The following is a 20,962-nucleotide window of genomic DNA, read 5'->3' as shown; positions in this document are numbered from 1 at the left end:
CGTTTTATTTTATTGTAGATGCCGGAAGCAGTCGAGACCTTCGCATTCCAGGCTGAGATTGCTCAGCTGATGTCCCTGATCATCAACACGTTCTACTCGAACAAGGAAATTTTCCTCCGCGAGTTGATCTCGAACTCCTCGGATGCCCTGGACAAGATCCGCTATGAGTCGCTCACGGATCCCACGAAACTGGACTCTGGCAAGGAGTTGTTCATCAAGATCATTCCGAACAAGGAGGCCGGCACGCTGACCATCATTGATACCGGTATCGGCATGACGAAGGCGGATCTGGTGAACAACCTCGGTACGATTGCCAAGTCGGGAACGAAGGCGTTCATGGAGGCTCTACAGGCCGGCGCAGACATCAGCATGATTGGTCAGTTCGGTGTGGGTTTCTACTCTGCCTATCTGGTCGCGGACAAGGTAGTGGTCACGTCGAAGAACAACGATGACGAGCAGTACGTGTGGGAATCGTCTGCCGGAGGATCGTTCACGGTTCGTACGGATGCCGGCGAACCGCTTGGTCGTGGAACCAAGATCGTTCTGCACGTGAAGGAGGATCAGCTGGAGTACCTGGAGGAGAGCAAGATCAAGCAGATCGTGAACAAACATTCCCAGTTCATCGGCTATCCGATTAAGTTGCTGGTGGAGAAAGAGCGCGAGAAGGAGGTGAGTGACGATGAGGCTGAGGAGGACGAAAAGATGGACATTATGGATGCAGAGCCAAAAATAGAAGATGCTGAGGACGACAATGATAAGAAGGATAAGAAGAAGAAGACGGTCAAGGTCAAGTACACTGAGGACGAGGAGTTGAACAAAACTAAGCCAATTTGGACGCGCAATGCCGACGACATCTCGCAGGAAGAGTACGGCGAGTTCTACAAGTCGCTGACCAATGACTGGGAGGATCATCTGGCGGTGAAGCACTTCTCGGTTGAGGGCCAGCTAGACTTCCGTGCGCTCCTCTTTGTGCCCCGTCGTATGCCATTTGATCTGTTCGAGAACAAGAAGAAGAAGAACAACATCAAGCTGTACGTGCGCCGTGTGTTCATCATGGACAACTGCGAGGAGCTGATCCCGGACTATTTGAACTTCATCAAGGGTGTGGTCGACTCGGAGGATCTGCCACTGAACATTTCTCGTGAGATGCTGCAGCAGAACAAAATCCTGAAGGTGATCCGCAAGAATCTGGTGAAGAAATGTCTAGAGTTGTTCGAGGAGCTGGCTGAGGATAAGGAAACGTACAAGAAGTTCTACGATCAGTTCAGCAAGAACCTGAAGCTGGGTGTGCACGAGGATAGCCAGAACCGTCAGAAGCTGGCCGATTTGCTTCGCTTCAACACGTCGGCATCAGGAGATGAGTACTGCTCGCTGAACGACTACGTTGGTCGCATGAAGGAGAACCAGTCCCAGATCTACTTCATCACCGGCGAGACCACCGAGCAGGTGAAGAACTCGGCGTTCGTTGAGCGTGTGAAGAAACGCGGATTCGAGGTCATCTATATGACGGAGGCCATCGACGAGTACGTTATCCAGCAGCTGAAGGAGTACAAGGGCAAGCAGCTGGTGTGCGTCACGAAGGAGGGTCTTGAGCTGCCGGAGGATGAGGCCGAGAAGAAGAAGCGCGAGGAGGACAAGGCCAAGTTCGAAAACCTGTGCAAGGTGATGAAGTCGGTGCTGGAGAACAAGGTGGAGAAGGTGGTCGTCTCGAACCGACTGGTGGACTCGCCCTGCTGTATCGTTACGTCGCAGTACGGCTGGTCGGCCAACATGGAGCGCATCATGAAGGCACAGGCCCTGCGCGACTCGTCTGCCATGGGCTACATGGCGGGCAAGAAGCACCTGGAGATCAACCCGGATCACGCCATCGTCGAGACGCTGCGCCAGCGCGCCGATGCTGACAAGAACGACAAGGCTGTAAAGGATCTCGTGATTCTGCTGTTTGAGACGGCGTTGCTGTCTTCCGGTTTCTCGCTGGATGAGCCCGGAACCCATGCCTCCCGCATCTACCGCATGATCAAGCTCGGTCTTGGAATCGATGAGGATGAGCCGATGACGACGGAAGAGACCAGTGGCAGCGCTGCACCGACTACGGCCGCCGGAGACGCCCCACCGTTGGTGGACGATTCCGAGGATCTGTCGCACATGGAGGAAGTGGACTAAACGGGTAAATACCGAAGTAAGCTGCTGTTGCATGTAATTTTAATGCTGTACATTACTGCTGCATTCCTCATACCATTAGATCTCAATGTAAATGGTACGTGGAGCTAGGGGTATTTAGAAGGAACCAAATCGGATGATGATCCTTTATATCGGTTGCATCTCCAAATGCTTACAGTAGTAATTAAAAATTCCTAAGTGTTCACATATCCTATTTAAGTGAACTACTGATTCACACCATTTACTCATCGTACATTTGTTGCCATCTAGAACTATTAAGAGACAGAGTAGAACTTGTATAAACTATTGAATAAATTTGAAATTTAAATCCAAGCATGGTGTTTCATATTTGCATAGAATTTCAACTTGGAAAATGTTGAAACATTATTTTTATTGTACTTTTCACCATTGCATATAAAATATCACATACTCAGTCTAGATTTTTTATGTCTTCCAACATATACCACTTTTTAAATCTGTCAACAGCCTTTTGCCAGGCGCGAATTTGTCTCAGTTGAATGTTCCTATGCTCTGGATCGGGAGTGAACGTCTTTTCCACTCGTCGTAGGCTCACCAGCTGGCTCTTGGAGCGCCATATACCGATATTCAAACCAGCCATGAACATTGCACCCATTGCCGTTGAGTCCACCACTTCTCCTCGTTCCACCTTTACGTTGGTGAGGTTAGATAACGTTTGGCAGATGAAATCGTTTTTCGATACACCCCCGTCCACTTTGATGCTGTTAAAAGAGAATCCCGTTTCCTTCAGGGCACAGTCGTACAGCAGTGATACACGAAAGGCAAGACTTTCCAGTACGGCTCGCACCATATGTTCTTTACGAGTGGAAGGTTTGATGCCAATGAATCCACTTCCAGCACTATCATCACGAATGGGGGGCTAAAGTCGAGTGAGAAAAAAATATTAGTATTTTAAAGTATAATAACAATGAAACCATTCCAACTTACTCCTAGTCCACTGAATGCGGGTACAAAGAGAACACCATCCGAGTCAGGAACAGACATTGCCATGCCAGCACTTTCCGCCGGATCATCGAACAGTCCTACATTCATGGCCCACTCGATTATTGAACCCGAATCGTTCGATGAGCCTTCCATGAGATATGTGATATCCATGCTCGACGCATCTCGCAGTTTGTAACCGATCAAAGGATATAACCCGTGCACCGAGGCAAGGCACTTGGAGCCAGTGTTTACGTTGAGGAACGAACCTGTACCCATCGTAATCTTGACGTCACCACGATTAAAGCAACAATTACCCCACAACGATGCCGATTGATCCGATATCGAAGCTGCAATTTTGATTTTGGCCCCCAAAAGTGATTCGTGTACGTAACCAAAGTCGTAGGAATTGTCGACAACCGTTGGTAGCAGCTCTTTCTGCAAAGGAAATAATACAGTTGCTACAAACACATTCAAAGCTTAGTTGAAAATTTGAATGCAGTTATAATTACCTTAATTGAAAATAAATTCAATGCCCACCCAGCCCACTGTTGTGCAAAGGGATCGTAAAACCCTGTAGAGGTGCAATTCGTTACATCACTGATGTGATTCACCTCGCGGCTGCGATCGGTGCCTTGGCGCAAGCGGTAAAGCAACCACGAATCGATGGTACCATACAGAACGTCTCCGGTTTTAATATCATCCTGCAGCACCGTATTGTTATGAATGATCCAGGACAAACGCAATGTAACCTGTGGATTCATTAGCTTGATAACTCTTCCGGCTAGAAAACGATTGCTTCTGGTGAAAAAGTAGAGGAAACCGGCACCGAATTTCAGCAATCGTAAAGTGAGGCTATTGTTCCATTCGTTTACAAGTTGGTCGGCACGTAAATCCTTCCAGGTGATAAAGTTGTGATAAACGAGCCCGGACTTTCGATTCCAGCAGGTGAAGCTATTCCTTTGCGTCGATATAGCCAAGCAGGATAGTTGATCAAAATTCAATTTAGCATCTAAAAGCAATAAAACAAAAATAATATTATAATCGACACCGCCATGCATTTTCAAAGATTAATTGTACGAATGAAGAGTGATAGCAACATGAATAAAACGTTGAAAGTAATCCCTTCAGATTACCGATTAGATAACAACACAGTCTAAAGTCTAAAATGATATTTGTGATACGGTAAAATGTGAGACGTCTTTTTTCTTATACTAACCAGTGGTAGCATTTGCGATCGTTTGCAACACACTTGTCCATAGTTTTTCCGGGTTTATTTCAACTCTTCCTGGTGCTGGATAGAGCAATTCTACCTATATAATATAATTCAATATTTTAGAACGACAACAGTTTTATACGATGAAATGACGATAAGTGATGAATCTTACATGATCATAGGCCGTCCCAATGGGTACCGGATCTCCACTTGTCCTTGCGGCATATATGAAGCATCGAATTGTGGTAGTTCCTATATCGAGTGTAGCTATGTAGTGAGGTGTTTCTTCCATTGGGAAAGCTGGTTCGACACACGCCTTTTTCACACCGGAATGAATTCGAACAATATGATGATTTAACTGAATCCCGGGATGCTTGCATCACTCACAAATTAAATCACATTGAACCGCGACGATTCGTCCACGTTGGAAACGAACAGACGATAACGTTATGATTATGATTGGTTATGATTAACTTAAATGTGGTTCAAGCGATGAAATAACACTCCGCGAGAAGCTTTCCATATCGTTATGACTGGCTTAGCGTAGACGATCAGGTATATCACACACAGATGGATTTTCCGTCCCAGCCGATAATTGTATCAAATTTTATCAGGAGTTAGGGATTCAGAGTTGCGACTATTGCACATATACTTTGCTGGGAGTATATTGAAATCGAAAAAATATAAGTGCACTGCACAGTTACAAATTATGGACTACGAAGTGTGTTAAAAACTTTCCAATGAAGTTTTTAGACTATCGAACAGTTATTTCTTTGAGCAACTAATGGTTATCAACAAACAACATGCATGACTGTCACAGCAATCAGATGTTTATTTATTTATGTTGTTATCTTTTTCTAACTAACAACTCAACCTTATCGCTTTCCGATATTATCGAACGAATACGTTATGCAAGAAGCGTTCAAGGCATGATCACTACCAAAGGAATGGTGGTTTGCTGTGCAGGATTATGATTATCATCACCAATATTTTATTTTTATCAGGCAGATCTATTTCAGTTGTTTAAAAATCCAATGTAGATACGAATTAAAAACATACTTCAAACCAGCTTCAAGCCAGCTTTAAACCAGTGGCCAACCAGTAGTACTATAAACGGATCGAATTTGAATCATGTGTTGACTTTAGTGATGGGGAAACTGAATCCCTACAGGGATTCGAATCATTCGATTATAATCCATTCTGAGATCCGGATCTTCGAATCCGAATCCCAATCCGTCATATCATACATGCTCAAATCATTGTGAGTCGATTCAAACAGTTTAAGATCAAGTCAGAATCGAATCAAATCGAGTCCCAAACCAATCAAATCTGATTCGAGTCCTAATCGAATCAAATCTTTAGAATCCGTCAGATGGGATTCGAATCTTCTTCTTCTTGGCGTAACGACCTCTTGGTCATGCCTGCCCGTTAAGGGCTTACGAGACTTGTTTCCCTGTTGTACGTGGATAGTCAGTCCTCTCGTACAGGGGAGGGTCCGGTCTCGGTTGGGATTCGAACCGTCGCCGTCGAACCGTCGAACCGAGGTGGTGAGCCCCGGCGTGGGCCGATTTTCTAACCGGCGTAACCGCTCGGCTGTCGCGGACCCCCCGGGATTCGAATCTATAGAATCTGTCAAAAAGGATTCGAATCTTTAGAATCCGTCAAGGGATCGAATCTTCGAATCTTCCGAATTCCGATTCTGCCAACACTAGTTGACTTGACAGAACCAGAACAACAGAAAGTGTAGTAACAAATACATCGTGCTTAGTAAAATTTATGGTCATAAATAACAGACAAAATACACGTTTTGGGTTACCTTCTACGTCGCTTGATAGTTTTGTGTGACTAGGTAATGGGTGGTATCGATGCTAGTCGATGGAAACCCCGCCGTACAAAGGGAACAGTGATATACAAAACTAGGAACCAGTTTGCTTGGGCTGTCATAGCAGCCGGTACGGTGTTTTTCGCGACTTTTTAGTAGGTTGAACGAAAAGAGGCTAGGATAAGCATCTTAGAAGCTCGTTTCCCTTACCGGACCATGTTTTACTATTTTTCTCTTCTCCAGCTCCGTCGTGAGCTACATCGGTGGTGACAATCTAAAGCAACGTCTGAGGAGAGACTTTTTCGAGAAAACTGAAGAAGAGGTGGATCGAAAGAATTTGATGCGATTCAGTTTGATTGCGCCCAAACGTGGGGACACCATCCGGAAGCTGCTCGAAGAGGAAAAGGAAGATCAAGCGAGAAAGTAACTATGAGTAAACGGTTAAAGTACTCCAAATTGAGGCTCATCAAATCGGACAGTAATGTTGCTGCCCCAATGCAGCCTGCCGCAGAACAGCAGAGCGATGGAAACGACTTGAATACGGGGTAACGGCAATGCATCAACCAAGGATGGGTGATCTTTGCATTAGACTAGTCAATAAAGTATAAGTAGATGAACTGACCTGTTGTCTCTTCTTTGTTCTTTTCCCTTGTAGCGAGAATATCTTGAGAAGTTGCAAAAAGTCCAAATTCTTCACAGCCGAAAGTTGCAGCCAAGCTACGTTCATAGAAAATGATGACGAGCATTCAGATGACTCCAACAAAGAACCAGCGGTTCCAAATTTGCGAAGGAGAACACAATCAGAGGATGTTTGCTCAAGCGATGGACCAAAATTACCCAAGTTACGGAAGAAAACACTGAACGGAAACGGACTGATAAGTAACTTTCTAAACACCCAAATAGTTGAGGATGATGACTTTGAAGAGTCGCGACAAAATGCTGTTCCCCAACCAAAACAAACGAAAGTTCAACGGGCTGCAAAAAAACCGAAACAACCGCGAAAGCCGAAGAATCAATCGGATATTCGTAAAATATTTAAGAAATACAAAAGTGATTACGACGTGCTGCACGAGCTAATCAAAGATCACAGTGCGTCGGAGCAGGTCGATCCGGAACAACTGCAAATGGCGTTGGCTATGTCACGGTCGCTGGCCGATCAGGAATGCAGCTCTGGTACTTCGTCTAGTAAAGAAACACATCTAACCTCCGCAAGCTCCTCGGGTACCTTCGAAGAACGGCGAATAATTGGCATTCGTACTACTTTGGAGCAGTTCGGTTTTCGATGCAAAAATAGCTACACCGACTATGACCTTAACGTGATTTTTGGAGCAGGATGCAAGAATGTAAAGAAAATTAAGCATAAACGCGCAACAAATCTGCAGCTCAGGACAAGGGAAGAACTTCGCGATTTCATCGACAGACAAACCAGAAAAATGTTTCCAAATGAAATAACACCACCGTGCACAGATTCCAATGCTTTATTTTCCACTGAAAATGTCCAATCTTGCTTAAGCAATTTGTTTTGGATTGCGCAAACCGAACAAGCAAGCTCCCATCTGCTGGATCAGTATTATGTACCAGAGCTCATGGAAACGGATCCCGCACCTGTCGGATATCTTTTAAAGGATTGGAGCAAAATTCCTGGTCGAGAAAGTACACCTGAACGAACACTGTGTGAAACATTTATCGATGGTAAAGTAAGTTTGTGCCAAGATGTTACAGTAGCAGAAAGGACAGCGTCTCCTGATTTGTTTAATGACTTGGATAGTTCAATAGTGCACTTTAATCATTTGAAAGACAGAGAAAAAGAAGAATTAGGTGACTGTGAAGAACAAGTAATCGAGGAACAATCTTTGAAACAACGAACTGAACAAACGCGTTTCAATCAAAGCGAAGTGCAGAATATCAAAGATACGTCATCAGAAACGCAATCACCTGGAAAGGAGCACAAGGATCTTGACAAAGATCAAGTAAATAAAAGTATACCATTTGTTTGCGGACTGACTGCCCGTGAAGTGGAAGGCTGTGAGGACAACTTGAAGAATCAGGATATAATCGCAATTGAATCTGAGGATGAGAGTAGCATCGTCTTGGATATCAGTGCTGAAGTGCCTATCTTACATCGCAGTACGGAAAATATTTTTGATGAATCAGATATGGAACCTATCGTCAGCTTTGAAGTCTATTCCAGCGAAGAAGGTAATATTACTTGGAAAAAATGATTTTCCATTCTTAGTTATAAGATGCTCATAGAGACGTTTACATATTTATTTTTTCCTATTTTGGTCTAGAGAAGATTTCCTCGAAAGTGCACCAAGAGAAACCCATCTCGAAAGAAGATACACAGCAACCCAATCGAGGAGCCATCGCTTCAAAAGATCATGAACAATTCGACAATACTAATCCGACGGACCAGCCTTTAGTCAAAAGCAATAGCAAGTGTATGGAAATCGCAGAAATTCCCCAGTGTCCAGTGGTCAACGACAAGGTCGGAGTGTGTGCCGTGCAATCAAATCGTGGCGAGAAAATGCTTTCGTTTAATAGAATTGCCATTGATGCAAGACTCAGCGAAGCTTTAGAGACCGGAGCTAATAGAGTGGAAACGGTCGATCTCGTCGATTATACACCTAGTGTTGATGAAACAATCGAGAACAACGATTCGAGGCATGAGAACTCTATCGTAGACCTCCCAAAAAGTGAGACTGTTATAAACGAACCGATAGATGAAGTTCCAGTTGATGTGAGTCATCATATAGAAGAGATCAATAACGATGAAGAAGACAATTTAAATGAAACAGAACTCTATTACCATCATGAACCGCAAAAAGAGGGGCAGGTGAGGCAAGAGACAGTTATAGTACAATCTCAAGAACCACCATGTAGTAATGATGACCTTGTATGTGTCTCTTCTGATGAATTTAAAGTTGTTGAGCAACCTTCAAATTGCGCTGAAAGCACATTCGTTTATCTGGATAATTTAATAAAACAGTTTAATTTACCACCATTGAGATTGCAGAAGTCTAACACAAACAGTTTAAAGAGTTTAAGTAGAGATGAATGTTCCAAGGCAACCGTATCGTCGCAACCATTGGAAAAGGCTGTCGATAAAGACGGGCATGTAAATTTTTTTCCCTCTCCTTTTGTGATGGATGGAACTGCTAATGACCTAGAAGAAGACACAATTCCTAATTTACGAGTCGATGATGCTGAGTTGGAAGTTATTGAGCCGGATAAAGATACACAAGGCTTCTCATCGCCAATACAGTATCAGGATAATTTAAACGGTCAAAAAGAACGGTCAAATGTTATACTTTCGCCAACGGGTGAAACGGCCTGTTCGACCAAACCAGCATGCAACCAACCAAAAGCAAATCGTTTCGAGGACAAGTTTTCTGAGCTTAAGTTGATGGCGTCGCCGGCAAGATGTCCTGAGTATTTAATAGGCGTAAAACCATTTGACTTTGAAATACCATCATATGAGAATATGTCAACACCACAAATTGAGCGGGAACTATTTAAGTACGGTCTGAAAGATTTGAATCGACCAAAAGCTGTTAGGGTGCTCAACCATTTATTCGAGGCAACTCATATGCTCGTAGATGTGCAGGAAAGGATTGCAGAAGAGATAGAAAAGGAAAATAGTTCCACTATCACCAGCATGCATAGTAGAGCAAAAGTAAATAGCATATCTCCAACATCCCGTCCTATGAATCATGCCTCACAGGAATTATCTCAAAACAATCCGTTGCTTCATCCTTGTCCTTTCAAGTTGGATCTTGGTACTGATGAAGTATACCTTCCATTGAATCCACGGAAAAAGGTATGATTTTTGCTACTCCGGTTTTGTTCTTCATTTCTAACAATTTCAAACTATTAACTTTATTTTCAGATTGCTTCGGTTCCAGTTCCATTGCATATAGCGTTTTTTAATTTAGTATCTGAAAATGTAGCACTTCAGCGTAGTATTCTACTTTATCAGCCAGTTGATTTAGATGAAATCTGCAGTGTTTTGAAGGAAGTTGGATTACGGTATGAAACAAATGTGCGCATCGTTTTATGTCTGGTTGCCTGCCCATTTCAGTATAGTTAAACTAATTATTGATTGTTTTTTTACATTTCAGGATATAATTGCTTTTCTCGATAAACTATGTATAACTTTCCGCAGTACGTCTTCGGGTGTTAACCGAGTAAAATCAAATTGTAAAAAATAAAGGTTGTGGATGCGCGGGTCGTTTTATTAATTTTTTTTATTTTTATAGTTTTATTTAATTTTTTACTAGTTAGTTTCATCATGAATAAAATATAATGAATGAATGGAAATTCGGAGTTGAACTGTTCAAGTAGAAGACTTTAAACACCTGTTTTGAGGTATACCTTTTTAGTTCATTTTCCGGTAACATTATGATGATAGTGCCCCATAACATTACCCGGTGGATCGTAGTTACACACGACATATACGTTTGTACCTTTGGCTGCAATGCCAACACCGAGCTTACGGGACTTCTTCCATACCAATGCAGTGAAGTGACCAACTTGACTAAAGTTATGGGGCTGCGATGTACCAAAAGTGTAGTATTTCACTTCATTGTACCACGCGTTCACTACTTGGGAAGCGTCGACATTTGTTTTTCCGTACAGGGCATATAGGTTTTCTCCGTATTTTCCGTTGGTACGATGTTGCAAAACTTTTTTGCTCGCCAGCGTCTGCAAGGGAGTTTAATAGCAGTCAATATGCCAGTGGTTGCGGTATTCAAGTACAGGAATACTTACGTTCGCCCATTGCTGGGCATATTGACATATTTGAGGGTCTAACACCAAAGGTTCTGCAGAGTGTTTAGCTCGGAGCACATTATGAAAGTCCAGGACCTGTTGTTGGAATATTGAGTAACTGGGCGAAACATTTGCAATCAATTAATGATAAAATTAAGTTGTCTTTTCAGATGTTCAAATACCTCATTTTTAGTGTGTCACGCATGAACGATGAGTGTGGCCTAACAGTGAATTACTTTTAACCGTACCTATGTTTTGTAAACGGATGTTAGTTGAAATTTAATTAATCAGATTGAACATAAATTACTTAGTCGTTACATTCGTTTTTATAAGGCTTGGTCTCGACAGAAGACAGCTAGCGCATTGGCACGACGGAACAGAAATGAACAACTCCACACGAAGCTGCACACTTTTGGCGATAAACTGAACGAGGCTTACCCCTGACTAATGGATGTGGCATTCGCCGCCAGTTGGCAGTTTTGATTATAACGATGATTGCAACTCAAACTGCGCTCTGACGCACTCCCAATGAAATTGCCATTAAGTGGGTTCATTCCTTTGGTCAAGCGTTATCTCGAAGCCGCTCTGTTTGTGTTACTGTGGGTCCAGTTTGTTGCTGTAACTGTTCGATCTTTTAAAAAATTGCGTTTCTTGATACGGAAAATATTGCTAACAGTATATTATTATAAACGGTTGTGAAGAAGATTTCAAACCAATGTACTGTTTGATAAATTATAGATATTATTTTTCGATGAACTACATCAAGACCATTGGTTTCCTACAATAAGTTAATTCGTTGTACTTTAATAACATACAATAAATTCCCTTAACACGCTCGATTGTTTCTCTAGTTATGCTCAGTACTTTGTAGCACATGATCGTTGACCGAATAAGTGGTTGATAAGACGCAGCAGAATTGGATGGAACCGAGAAGTGTAATGAAAATTCATTTGGTATGATTCATCTGTCCTGGATTAACTGAAGTACTTCTAGGATTGAAAGAAGCATAGCAAGGTAAAGCTAGGACTCAGTTTATTAGTAATAGGTCCATGATTTTAAATACCGCTTGGAACAATAAATTTTACCACGCTGCTTCAACCTTGAAGACCCTCAAAGGTGCTTCAGATTTTTTTTAAGTGTATTTAAATGGTGCCAACAAGATATAAGATCACCATTTTAGAACTGAACGAGTCCAAAAATTATGCGTGTAATGAAAATTGTATTGTGGGTACAGAACAACCGTGCGGGTATGCCGGGTGGGAAATCAGCCTATTGGGAACCGCTTCGTTGGCGTAGGATCAAAACCTAAACGAGATCGGATCCTCCCTTCTACGAGAGTACCGATTATCCACCTAGGAAAAAGAGAAAAGCCTAGTAAATCATTAATGTGGTGGCATGACCGCAAATAGGCGTTACGCCATCGAAGAAGAAATTATACCACAGAAGGCATGTATTTATTATTGGAATAACTTACTCCACTTCCAAATAACAATCTAATCGAATGAGTAATTACGTAAATTACAGTGTTTTACAGAAACGACAAAAACAGAAACCGTTTGCTTTTGATCGTGCGTGGCTAATCCATGTATGTTTAATGCAGATAAGTAATATCAGCAGTAACAAGAACGTTAAATGATATAAGAGTGCAACGAAACATAAACTATATTTGTTGGAAAAGTTGATTGCTCATTTGCTAAGTTCATAATCAAAACAATGTTTTTGTGCTTTTAAAGTAAAAAATATATATAAAATGGAGCGAGCTGGAGTTGCTTAACCCCCGTTCAGTTCTTTGAACGAAGTTGGACGGGATGAACGGAAAGTGAAATTGGTGAAAAATGACGTTAAAAAGAGGGTTGCTCTTAGTGATTCTGTGCAATATGATGCGCTCAGGATGGACTGCAGAAGGAGAAGCTACTGCCGACATGCCAACCGTGATGGAAGCGATCGTTCACGCAATGATCGATTTTCGCAAGGAAATATTGGACAATCTACAACTGTCGCTCGAGTATCACACGGAGCAGCTGGAGGAAATCAAAGTTCATGTGGGACATGAGATACAAGAATTAGAAAACAGAATGATAAACGAAAATGAGTTAAAGTTCAAGGCACTTGAAAAAACACTTAATACGATAAACAGCGGGTCACTTTTTGGCGGTGGCTGGACGGTGTTCCAGCGGCGGATTGATGGGTCCGTCGATTTTCACCACAACTGGACAATGTACAAACAAGGATTCGGAGACCTTAGGGGCGAGCATTGGCTTGGATTGGAGCAGCTTCATATTATGACGAGATCGGGAAGACACGAGCTGTTGGTGCTGGTGGAAGATTTCGAAGGAAACGCAGCCTATGCGCTTTATGATGATTTTAAAATTGCAAGCGAGGAGGAAAAGTACAAGCTCAGCGTGGGAAAGTATTCGGGATCCGCTGGTGATTCGTTGTTTTACCATAATGAAATGGAGTTCTCTACATTTGATCAAGATAATGACGGATCCAGTTTCAACTATGCTGAAACATATGGAGCATGGTGGTTTGGACACAATTATGTATCGTATGTATACCACATGTAAAACATAGACACACATATTGTGTTCTAACTCATACAAATCGTTATTTCCTTCTTTTCTATTACAGTCATTTGAACGGGCTATATCGTCTGAACGGTGATGATAAGCAATGGGGAGTGGGTTGGAACTTATTTCGATACTCGTACTCGTTGAAATCAGCAACAATGATGTTTCGCAGTCGTGCCTCTAATTAGCTCTCAGATGTAGTAATTTCATTCAATTTCATGGTTTTGTAAACTAAATGTATTTACCGGACGAATAAAGTGAAATAAATAGTTATCGTCGAAACAATCCCTCTATATTAAAGGATACATTCTGGATCAACATTGACCTGCAAAATGGTTATTTGTACAATCCTGAATTGCAGAAATGTTGTTGTAGACAATTATGGAAAAACAGCTGAGTAAACGGAACGGAACAAAGAAACATACGGAATGGTATGGTTTTGCGTAAATTCATTTTCTAACATTTGTTAACATTTACTTGCAAAACTATTTATAACAAGGGTGTCAAATATATCAAAGCTCAGAAAAACTATTCCAAGTAAAGCTTGTTGGGTGGAAATCATAAAAAAGTGAGTAACTATAGCTCAGCTGCACATTTTCCGTTTGAGCGTGTACGAAGTGGTCGCCTAGTTATGTTTATAGTCTTATTTTCCCGCACAGTACAAAAAAGGGACCATTTTATTTGCCTCAACACGACGATGGAAGTTCGGGCCCGGAATACCGGCTAGAATATAAATTAGGTTGATTGATGGTAAATGTGTAATGATCGTTTCACCAAAGAATAAAAAAAGATACTTAATGAACATTATTTGAGAAACAACTTCTTCATCAAATTCAAATCCAGTTTGATGATGATCGTGTGACAAACACATTTATGGTTAACAAAACCTGGTAGTTTTTTGAAACAAAAGTATGATTCAAACAATATGAAACATAAGAGTGTAACAAAATATAAATACATCCTTATCGGCAGTGAACAACAAACAAGTTTTTGAGAGAAAAACTGTTAAAAATCGTAACAAAAGTAGCTCATTCTAAGAACATTATGAATTTGACGTTTTTTGTGAGCGTTGAAGTAAATGATCGCTCCAAAGGTTACGATCGTTTATTATTCGAGCGATATTTCTTCAAAATGCTACGTTCAGTTGTTTGTAGAACCTTCGACGGACTCCACGGAAACTTCTGGAGTGAAGTTTGTGAAATATGTCGATGAAAAGAGCGTTTTTGTGTGTGATTATGTACAATTTGGTGCGCTTAGGATGGACAGCAGAAAGAGAAGCTACTGCCGACATGCCAACCGTGATGGAAGCGATCATTCACGCTATGATCGATTTTCGCAAGGAAATGTTGGACAATCTTCAACTATCTCTTGAGTACCACACGGAGCAGCTGGAGCAAATCAAAGTTCATGTGGGACATGAGATACAAGAATTAGAAAACAAAATGCAAAAAGAAATTAGAAAAACACTTGACGAGATGATCAGTGAACTTGCTCCTAGTTCATGTAATCGGGTCAAATCTAACTCCACTAATACTTTTTACATTAATCCTCATGGAAACATTCTAAAGTCTTTCTTGGTGCTCTGTAACTTCGATAACAGCTTCAATCTCGGCGGTGGCTGGACGGTGTTCCAGCGACGGATTGATGGGTCCGTCGATTTTAACCGCAACTGGAAAATGTACAAGCACGGATTCGGAGACGTAAATGGAGAGCACTGGCTTGGTTTGGAGAAGCTTCATGCTATGACGAGATCGGGAAGACACGAGCTGTTGGTGCTTTTGGAAGATTTCGAAGGAAACGCAGCCTATGCGCTTTAAGATGAATTCAAGATTGCGAGCGAGGTGGAAAAGTACAAACTCACCGTGGGAAAATATTCAGGAACCGCTGGTGACTCGTTGAAAAGCCATGATGAAATGAAGTTCTCTACATTTGATCAAGATAATGATGAATCCGGAGGCAACCTTGCTAAATACTGGAAAGGATCATGGTGGTTTGGAGCCGGTTGGGACTCGTATGTATACCACATGTAAAACGTAGCCAAACATATCGTGTACCAACTCATACAAATGTGTTTTTCATTCTTTTCTATTGCAGTCATTTGAACGGGCCATATTTTCTAAACGGTGACCATAATCGATATGGAGTGAGTTGGGACACATTTCGAAAACTTTACTCGTTAAAATCAGCAACAATGATGTTTCGCAGTCTTGCCTCTAACTAGCACTCGGCTTACGTTGGCAAATCTGTAAGGTTCTTGTTTTTAATCGTTATATTCTATCAAATTTACAACGATTTTTTGATAGAATTTCTCCTTCATCAGATGTATTCTAGCTGTTAAATGCCATTGAAATTGTTACCATAATCGAGGCTTCTTTTAGTATAATCAAAATAACGTCTTTACGTTAAATGAAAGTGTCTTGCAAAATGTTTATTTCTGTTTTAAATAAATTTGGTGAGCGAATTTATGAATATAGGGAATATGATGCGTAGAAAAAATAATATTTCTGTTTGAACGACTTGAAAATTGAGGAAAGAAATATTAATCGTAGCTTCCACATAAAACCGCGAAACACATTGGAGCACAGAGAAATCTCCAGAATACTAAGTACATCCCATCACATTGAGCTAGTAAGAGTTTATGGGCTATTGCTTCATTGGAGATTATTCTATTCGAAATCGGAGCAGAACGTTGTTTAACCAAACAACTTTGAACGCTGTAAATTCATATTTTTAAATGGGCAAATATGCTGGATTCCCGAAACTTCCAACCGAAGCCAGAGATAAGTAAAACTGGAAAAATGATCGTGCTCAAATTCAAGATAAAATGCTATTTATAGCCTTTGAGCAATATTTCTCAAACTTGGCAAGTTCAGTGCTTTGTATAAGTTTGGACGGAGCAGTCTAGAGTTAAACTGCTGGCAAAACGCAAAGCACAGTTTTAAAATTGGAAGTGTACTCGGGTTTCAGTTATAACTGTAATTTTGAGAAACATGCTGTTTAAAAGTGCATTATTGTGTGTGATTATGTGCAATTTGGTGCGCTTAGGACAGCAGAAGGAGAAGCTGCAGCCGACATGCCATTTTCGGAAGGAAATATTGGACAATCTGCAATTGTCACTCGAGTACCACACGGAGCAGCTGGAGGAAATAAAACAGCATATGGAGTATAAGTTGATGAAACTTCGAGATGCGATGATTCGCAAATTAGAGCAACAGCAAAGTAAATCATCTCTTCAGACCCGAGAGTTGCTTGGGGGCAAGGAGCCAATCAAACTTTACCTGGGACATGATTCGCCCAAGAAAATGGGAAAGCACTTTATGCAATAAATCTCAGGGCGCTTTATGGCGGTGGCTGGACAGTGTTCCAGCGCCGCATAGATGGATCCGTCGATTTTTACCGCGAATGGATGATGTATAAAGCAAGCCGTAGACGTTGCGAACTTGTACGCGCGAACAATTTGACAACCTGGCATTGCCTATGTTAAGGAAAGGAAAGAAGGATATCCTCTTATATCTTCGTTTCCTTTCCTTAACATAGGCAATGCCTGGTTGTCAAATTGTTCGCGCGTACAAGTTCGCAACGTCTACGGCTTGCTTAAGCACGGATTCGGAGACATTAATGGAGAGCACTGGCTGGGTTTAGACAAGCTTCATGAGCTGACGAAGTCGGGAAGACATGAGCTGTTGGTCCTTTTAGAAGATTTCGAAGGAAACTCTACTTTTGCGTTGTATGACGAATTCAAAATTGGTAGTGAGGTGGAAAAGTACAAGCTGACCGTTGGAAACTATTCCGGAACTGCTACTGACAAATTGTCGTATCACAATGGAATGAAGTTTTCTACAAGGGATCAAGATAATGATCTTAGCGATGCTTACGCTGCGCAGAATACTACAAAGGTGCATGGTGATTCGGAAAACGCTACAACAGGTACGTTTTTTTGGGGTAAAATGTGCTCACACATATTATTTAACGCCTTACTTACGTTTTTCCGTTTCGTTTCCTACTTTACAGCAATTTGAACGGACAATATTATCAAAAAGGAAACCACCTCGTTAAAAGTGGTGTACATTGGTTTGATTTTCCACGTGCAAATTACTCGCTGAAATCAACGACAATGATGTTTCGAAACCGTACTTAAAAATAAAGTGAAAATCAATGAGAATAGTAAACGACAAACTCAAAAGTTATAAGTGTTGAATAAAAAGAATAACTGTATCAAGAATATAATCTTGATACAGTTTTATACGAAATATAGTTCTGAAGCATCTTTTATGCTTGGGTTTTTTCTTCATTATATTTTTTAATTTATATACTTTCCCGAACCTAAATTAAAACATAATTGTCAATGTAATCAAAAATAATCTTTATAATAAAAAATAAACAAAAGTATCTAAATAACCCGGTTGGTTATACAAAGCTGTTATAATTTTCACTAACCTCTCGTTGTTTGTGTTCCAGTCCCCCACACACTGGTTGTTTGAGGAAGTTTAACTTTTTAAGTACGGAGTTTGCGTTTCATCTCGACGCTCCTCCGACGCGACGGAGTTTGCGCTTTTTCCTGACTGATAATTATTTCCCATACGGCTTGCCACCTCACTGCTGCTCAATTCTAAGGTGTTTCGCAGCGTAGTTCGTATAGATTTCTCATTTGCAAAGAATCTCGATGTTAGTTCTGTATGAAACAGATTCTAATAAAATACACGAGATCTCGTTTTTTGGTATGGCCATTGTGAATTGCATTTTTAGAAAATATTTATTGGCTTCATCATTCTTACGTGATGATTCGCTAACATCTTCGGAACAAAAAATCGTCAGTGATACAAAACTATTCTTGACGTCATTTCTGGAAAACGCACCAAAAAGTTGAGCACACACAGATGCACACAGGTTTTTCCTTTCGCATTCCCTGTATTAACAAACAACTGGAAAAAGTTTTAAAACACAAAAAAATCGATGAGATAAAATAAAAAATGGAAAGCAAAAATGGAAGGCTTTGTTATGATCTTTTGATGCTCGTTAAAAATATTAAATGCACACAATATTGATTTGATTTGAATTTGATACCATAATGGGTAAAATTAATTAGAAACATTAAAACAACTTAGTAATTGAATATAGTAGTAGCTGCTTCAGTTAGGGTTCAGCATCGAATTTCGAATGAATTTATTGTGAAAAGGCATCCTGTGATAAAACATTTGAATCCATCTGTGCACCGCAATAACATAATAAAGCGAGTGACAGGTTTTTGGCATCAATCGAACGTAAACTATCATATTGCCCGGAAAAAGGAGCACAGCATATAAAACGGTGGTGATAAAATATGGTTGAGAAGCAGCATCAAGGAACTGCGGACCTGTGCAGAGTGTGCACGTTTACTACAATGAATGTGTAGAAAATCACATAACCGCCACGTGCTTATGTGTTATCGATGGTGTTGGTGTGCGGGTTTGCTGGTGTTCGTACGTCCGCACACAGTTGCTTTTTACATTAGTTAGTACGTGAGCAAAACATGAGCTCGGCGAAAGCGGAGGGTAAATGTGCAAACATAGCCAAGTGCATAGCGAGCGAACCATTTGCTTTGTATACAATTCAGTGCATATCATTGAACCTTGATCAATATTATTGCTTTTCAAGTGTTGCAGCAGAAATCTTGCCCTGTTGACAGGCTCACAGTTTGCAATAAACAAGGGAAAGCGAACTAATTTTTACAAACCACCAAGCGTCCGCTTCGACCGGCTGACAGGTTTATGGAAGGCAACGTGGAACGCTATTCCACAGAAATCGCTATCAGTTTCTAACTGTACTAACTTGTAATGTGGAACAAATAACGCTTGCTGGTGATTTTCGGAGAAAAAATATTTAAAAAAAGATACTAAAAACGAGATAAGAAATGTAGTAGATGCCGCAGTTGCAGCATGTGTCGGCATCTCCAGGGAAGTAGAATGCGTAACCTTGATCTTCTCCGGTGAACGTGTTTTTCTCGTCAAATTCTCGGCACAAGAGAAAACGCGAGAGAACGCGAGATTCCGCCGGAACTCGATTCCACCATGTGGGGGGAGGGTGAACCGTAGTAAATAACGCCGCGAGACATTCAGTACCCTTTGAGCATTCGGCCATTTCGGTAACGCGGGTGACGCTGCCGAGCTCCAGTCGTTTGATAAGTTGGTTTTTCCTTTCCGTTCGTCTGTGTACCCTACCGGGAAAAGATTACTTATTCATGATTCACAGAATTTGTGTAATATAGTTCGCATATTCTCAGCCGTGGGTGCATGTTATATGTTTTAGTGTTTTTTAATTTTTTTTTTCTGTCCACGTGATTTTATGTTGTGTGATGGGTTAAGTGATTTTCCCCCAATTTACTGGTTCTCAAAAAACAGCAACCATTTCGAGTTTGGGCGTTGTGATATGGAGTGGGGTGCGCAGAATACAAGAGGCTAGCTACCGATATTTAAAACATCAACTAATGATGAGCTCCCGTCGATTTTCCAGTGTTTTTGGTTTTTTTTCATTCTGCTCACACCCGGTGTAATTTAGTATGGTGGATCGATTGGTGATTCAGTTCCTGGACGAGTTTAAGGGCGCGAGAAGAGAAAACCCACTAACCATTAGTAAGATATACCGCCCACCGGCAGGGGTAAAAGGCTCTAGGCCCAGGTCTAGCATAAAGTTCAAGGTTGTTTTCCCTCCGATTTACAGTGTAATTGCGGCACAACCGCATCGCGGCACAATACATAGACTCCCTGTTATGTAGTTTCCATATTTAAAGATAATTAAAATGATGTTTCACCGCGGCTACGAAGCTGAAACCGTGCGGTAGCGACGGTTTTAGGTTTTATTTGAATAATCGCTCTCGGTTTGTATTTAACGACTCATTGTACGCAAATCCATCTATGGAGCCAAAACCACGGCGATTGACCGCGACCATGGGGGTGGTAGCGTCGCTTCGGTTTAAAGAATGGACGGTATTTGTTAAAAGCATGTCGTTCGCTAAACGTTGACAACAATTGATCCACCAATTTACAATTCGTTTCGCGTTCCCGACTGATACCGGCGAGGTCGTTGCAAACTGCTGCACACGCAATCACACGCGTATGGTTTGCTTGCCCGGAAGTTGGTCGGGGTCTGCGCGGAAATAGACAGGTTAGCGGAAACCCCTAAATAGCTCCTCCCGAAAGCATTTCGATACGTGGCTGGTTTCAATAGGAAAGGGACATTTGTTCCGGTTGACGATGTTTTTTTTAAATTAACGAAAAAAATATGTGTCAGTTTTTCCAGAAGACTAGTTTTTTGTCAGTGTAGTCTCTTTTTAGTAACATAACTTTTAAACTCATTTTTATTTTATTTAATTGGTAATCTTTTCTGCCGTTGTCCACATCCAGATACTTCAGACTTATTGATCGAGTGAAGCAAATATTTTTACATTACTAATAATGTAAAAAAATGGAAAATAACATCCCTGTGTTC

At 41.3% G+C, this 20,962-nt stretch overlaps 5 protein-coding genes across 6 annotated transcripts; 3 read left to right on the top strand and 2 right to left on the bottom strand.

The window, feature by feature from the left end:
* The first annotated feature begins 18 nt into the window (after positions 1–18).
* Positions 19–2,178, top strand: LOC131285523 (heat shock protein 83-like). Its single transcript, XM_058314384.1, has one exon. The coding sequence runs from the start codon at positions 19–21 to the stop codon at positions 2,161–2,163; it is 2,145 nt and encodes a 714-aa protein (XP_058170367.1). The 3' UTR covers positions 2,164–2,178.
* Positions 2,179–2,519: 341 nt separating this feature from the next.
* LOC131287868 (putative glycerol kinase 5) lies at positions 2,520–4,774 on the bottom strand. Its single transcript, XM_058316958.1, has 5 exons — positions 4,509–4,774; positions 4,340–4,433; positions 3,633–4,132; positions 3,127–3,558; positions 2,520–3,058 (listed from the first exon to the last, which is right to left on the bottom strand). The coding sequence occupies exons 1-5, from the start codon at positions 4,626–4,628 to the stop codon at positions 2,591–2,593; spliced, it is 1,614 nt and encodes a 537-aa protein (XP_058172941.1). The 5' UTR covers positions 4,629–4,774; the 3' UTR covers positions 2,520–2,590.
* Positions 4,775–6,099: 1,325 nt separating this feature from the next.
* On the top strand, positions 6,100–6,952 carry LOC131294534 (uncharacterized). 2 transcript variants are annotated; one of them, XR_009190382.1, is made up of 3 exons: positions 6,100–6,313; positions 6,402–6,703; positions 6,814–6,952. XR_009190382.1 is itself a non-coding variant. In XM_058322587.1 (2 exons), exons 1-2 carry the CDS (start codon positions 6,189–6,191, stop codon positions 6,583–6,585), a joined length of 309 nt encoding a protein of 102 aa, XP_058178570.1. In that variant the 5' UTR covers positions 6,100–6,188; the 3' UTR covers positions 6,586–6,746. The 2 variants fall into 2 exon arrangements, 1 of the variants encoding a protein (XP_058178570.1); XM_058322587.1 differs by lacking the exon at positions 6,814–6,952 and having other exon boundaries at positions 6,402–6,746.
* On the top strand, positions 6,588–10,383 carry LOC131294484 (structure-specific endonuclease subunit SLX4). The gene is made up of 6 exons (XM_058322531.1): positions 6,588–6,703; positions 6,814–7,331; positions 8,175–8,357; positions 8,450–9,978; positions 10,048–10,200; positions 10,280–10,383. Exons 1-6 carry the CDS (start codon positions 6,588–6,590, stop codon positions 10,367–10,369), a joined length of 2,589 nt encoding a protein of 862 aa, XP_058178514.1. The 3' UTR covers positions 10,370–10,383.
* Positions 10,384–10,541: 158 nt separating this feature from the next.
* LOC131294483 (Golgi-associated plant pathogenesis-related protein 1-like) lies at positions 10,542–11,115 on the bottom strand. The gene is made up of 3 exons (XM_058322530.1): positions 11,111–11,115; positions 10,929–11,046; positions 10,542–10,862 (listed from the first exon to the last, which is right to left on the bottom strand). Exons 1-3 carry the CDS (start codon positions 11,113–11,115, stop codon positions 10,542–10,544), a joined length of 444 nt encoding a protein of 147 aa, XP_058178513.1.
* Positions 11,116–20,962: the final 9,847 nt, after the last annotated feature.

Source organism: Anopheles ziemanni, chromosome 2, assembly GCF_943734765.1.
Source record: "Anopheles ziemanni chromosome 2, idAnoZiCoDA_A2_x.2, whole genome shotgun sequence".
In the NCBI taxonomy this organism is placed as follows: domain Eukaryota; kingdom Metazoa; phylum Arthropoda; class Insecta; order Diptera; family Culicidae; genus Anopheles; species Anopheles ziemanni.
The sequence above is the reverse complement of the archived record's forward strand: the minus strand, read 5'-3'. Positions and strand labels throughout refer to the sequence as shown.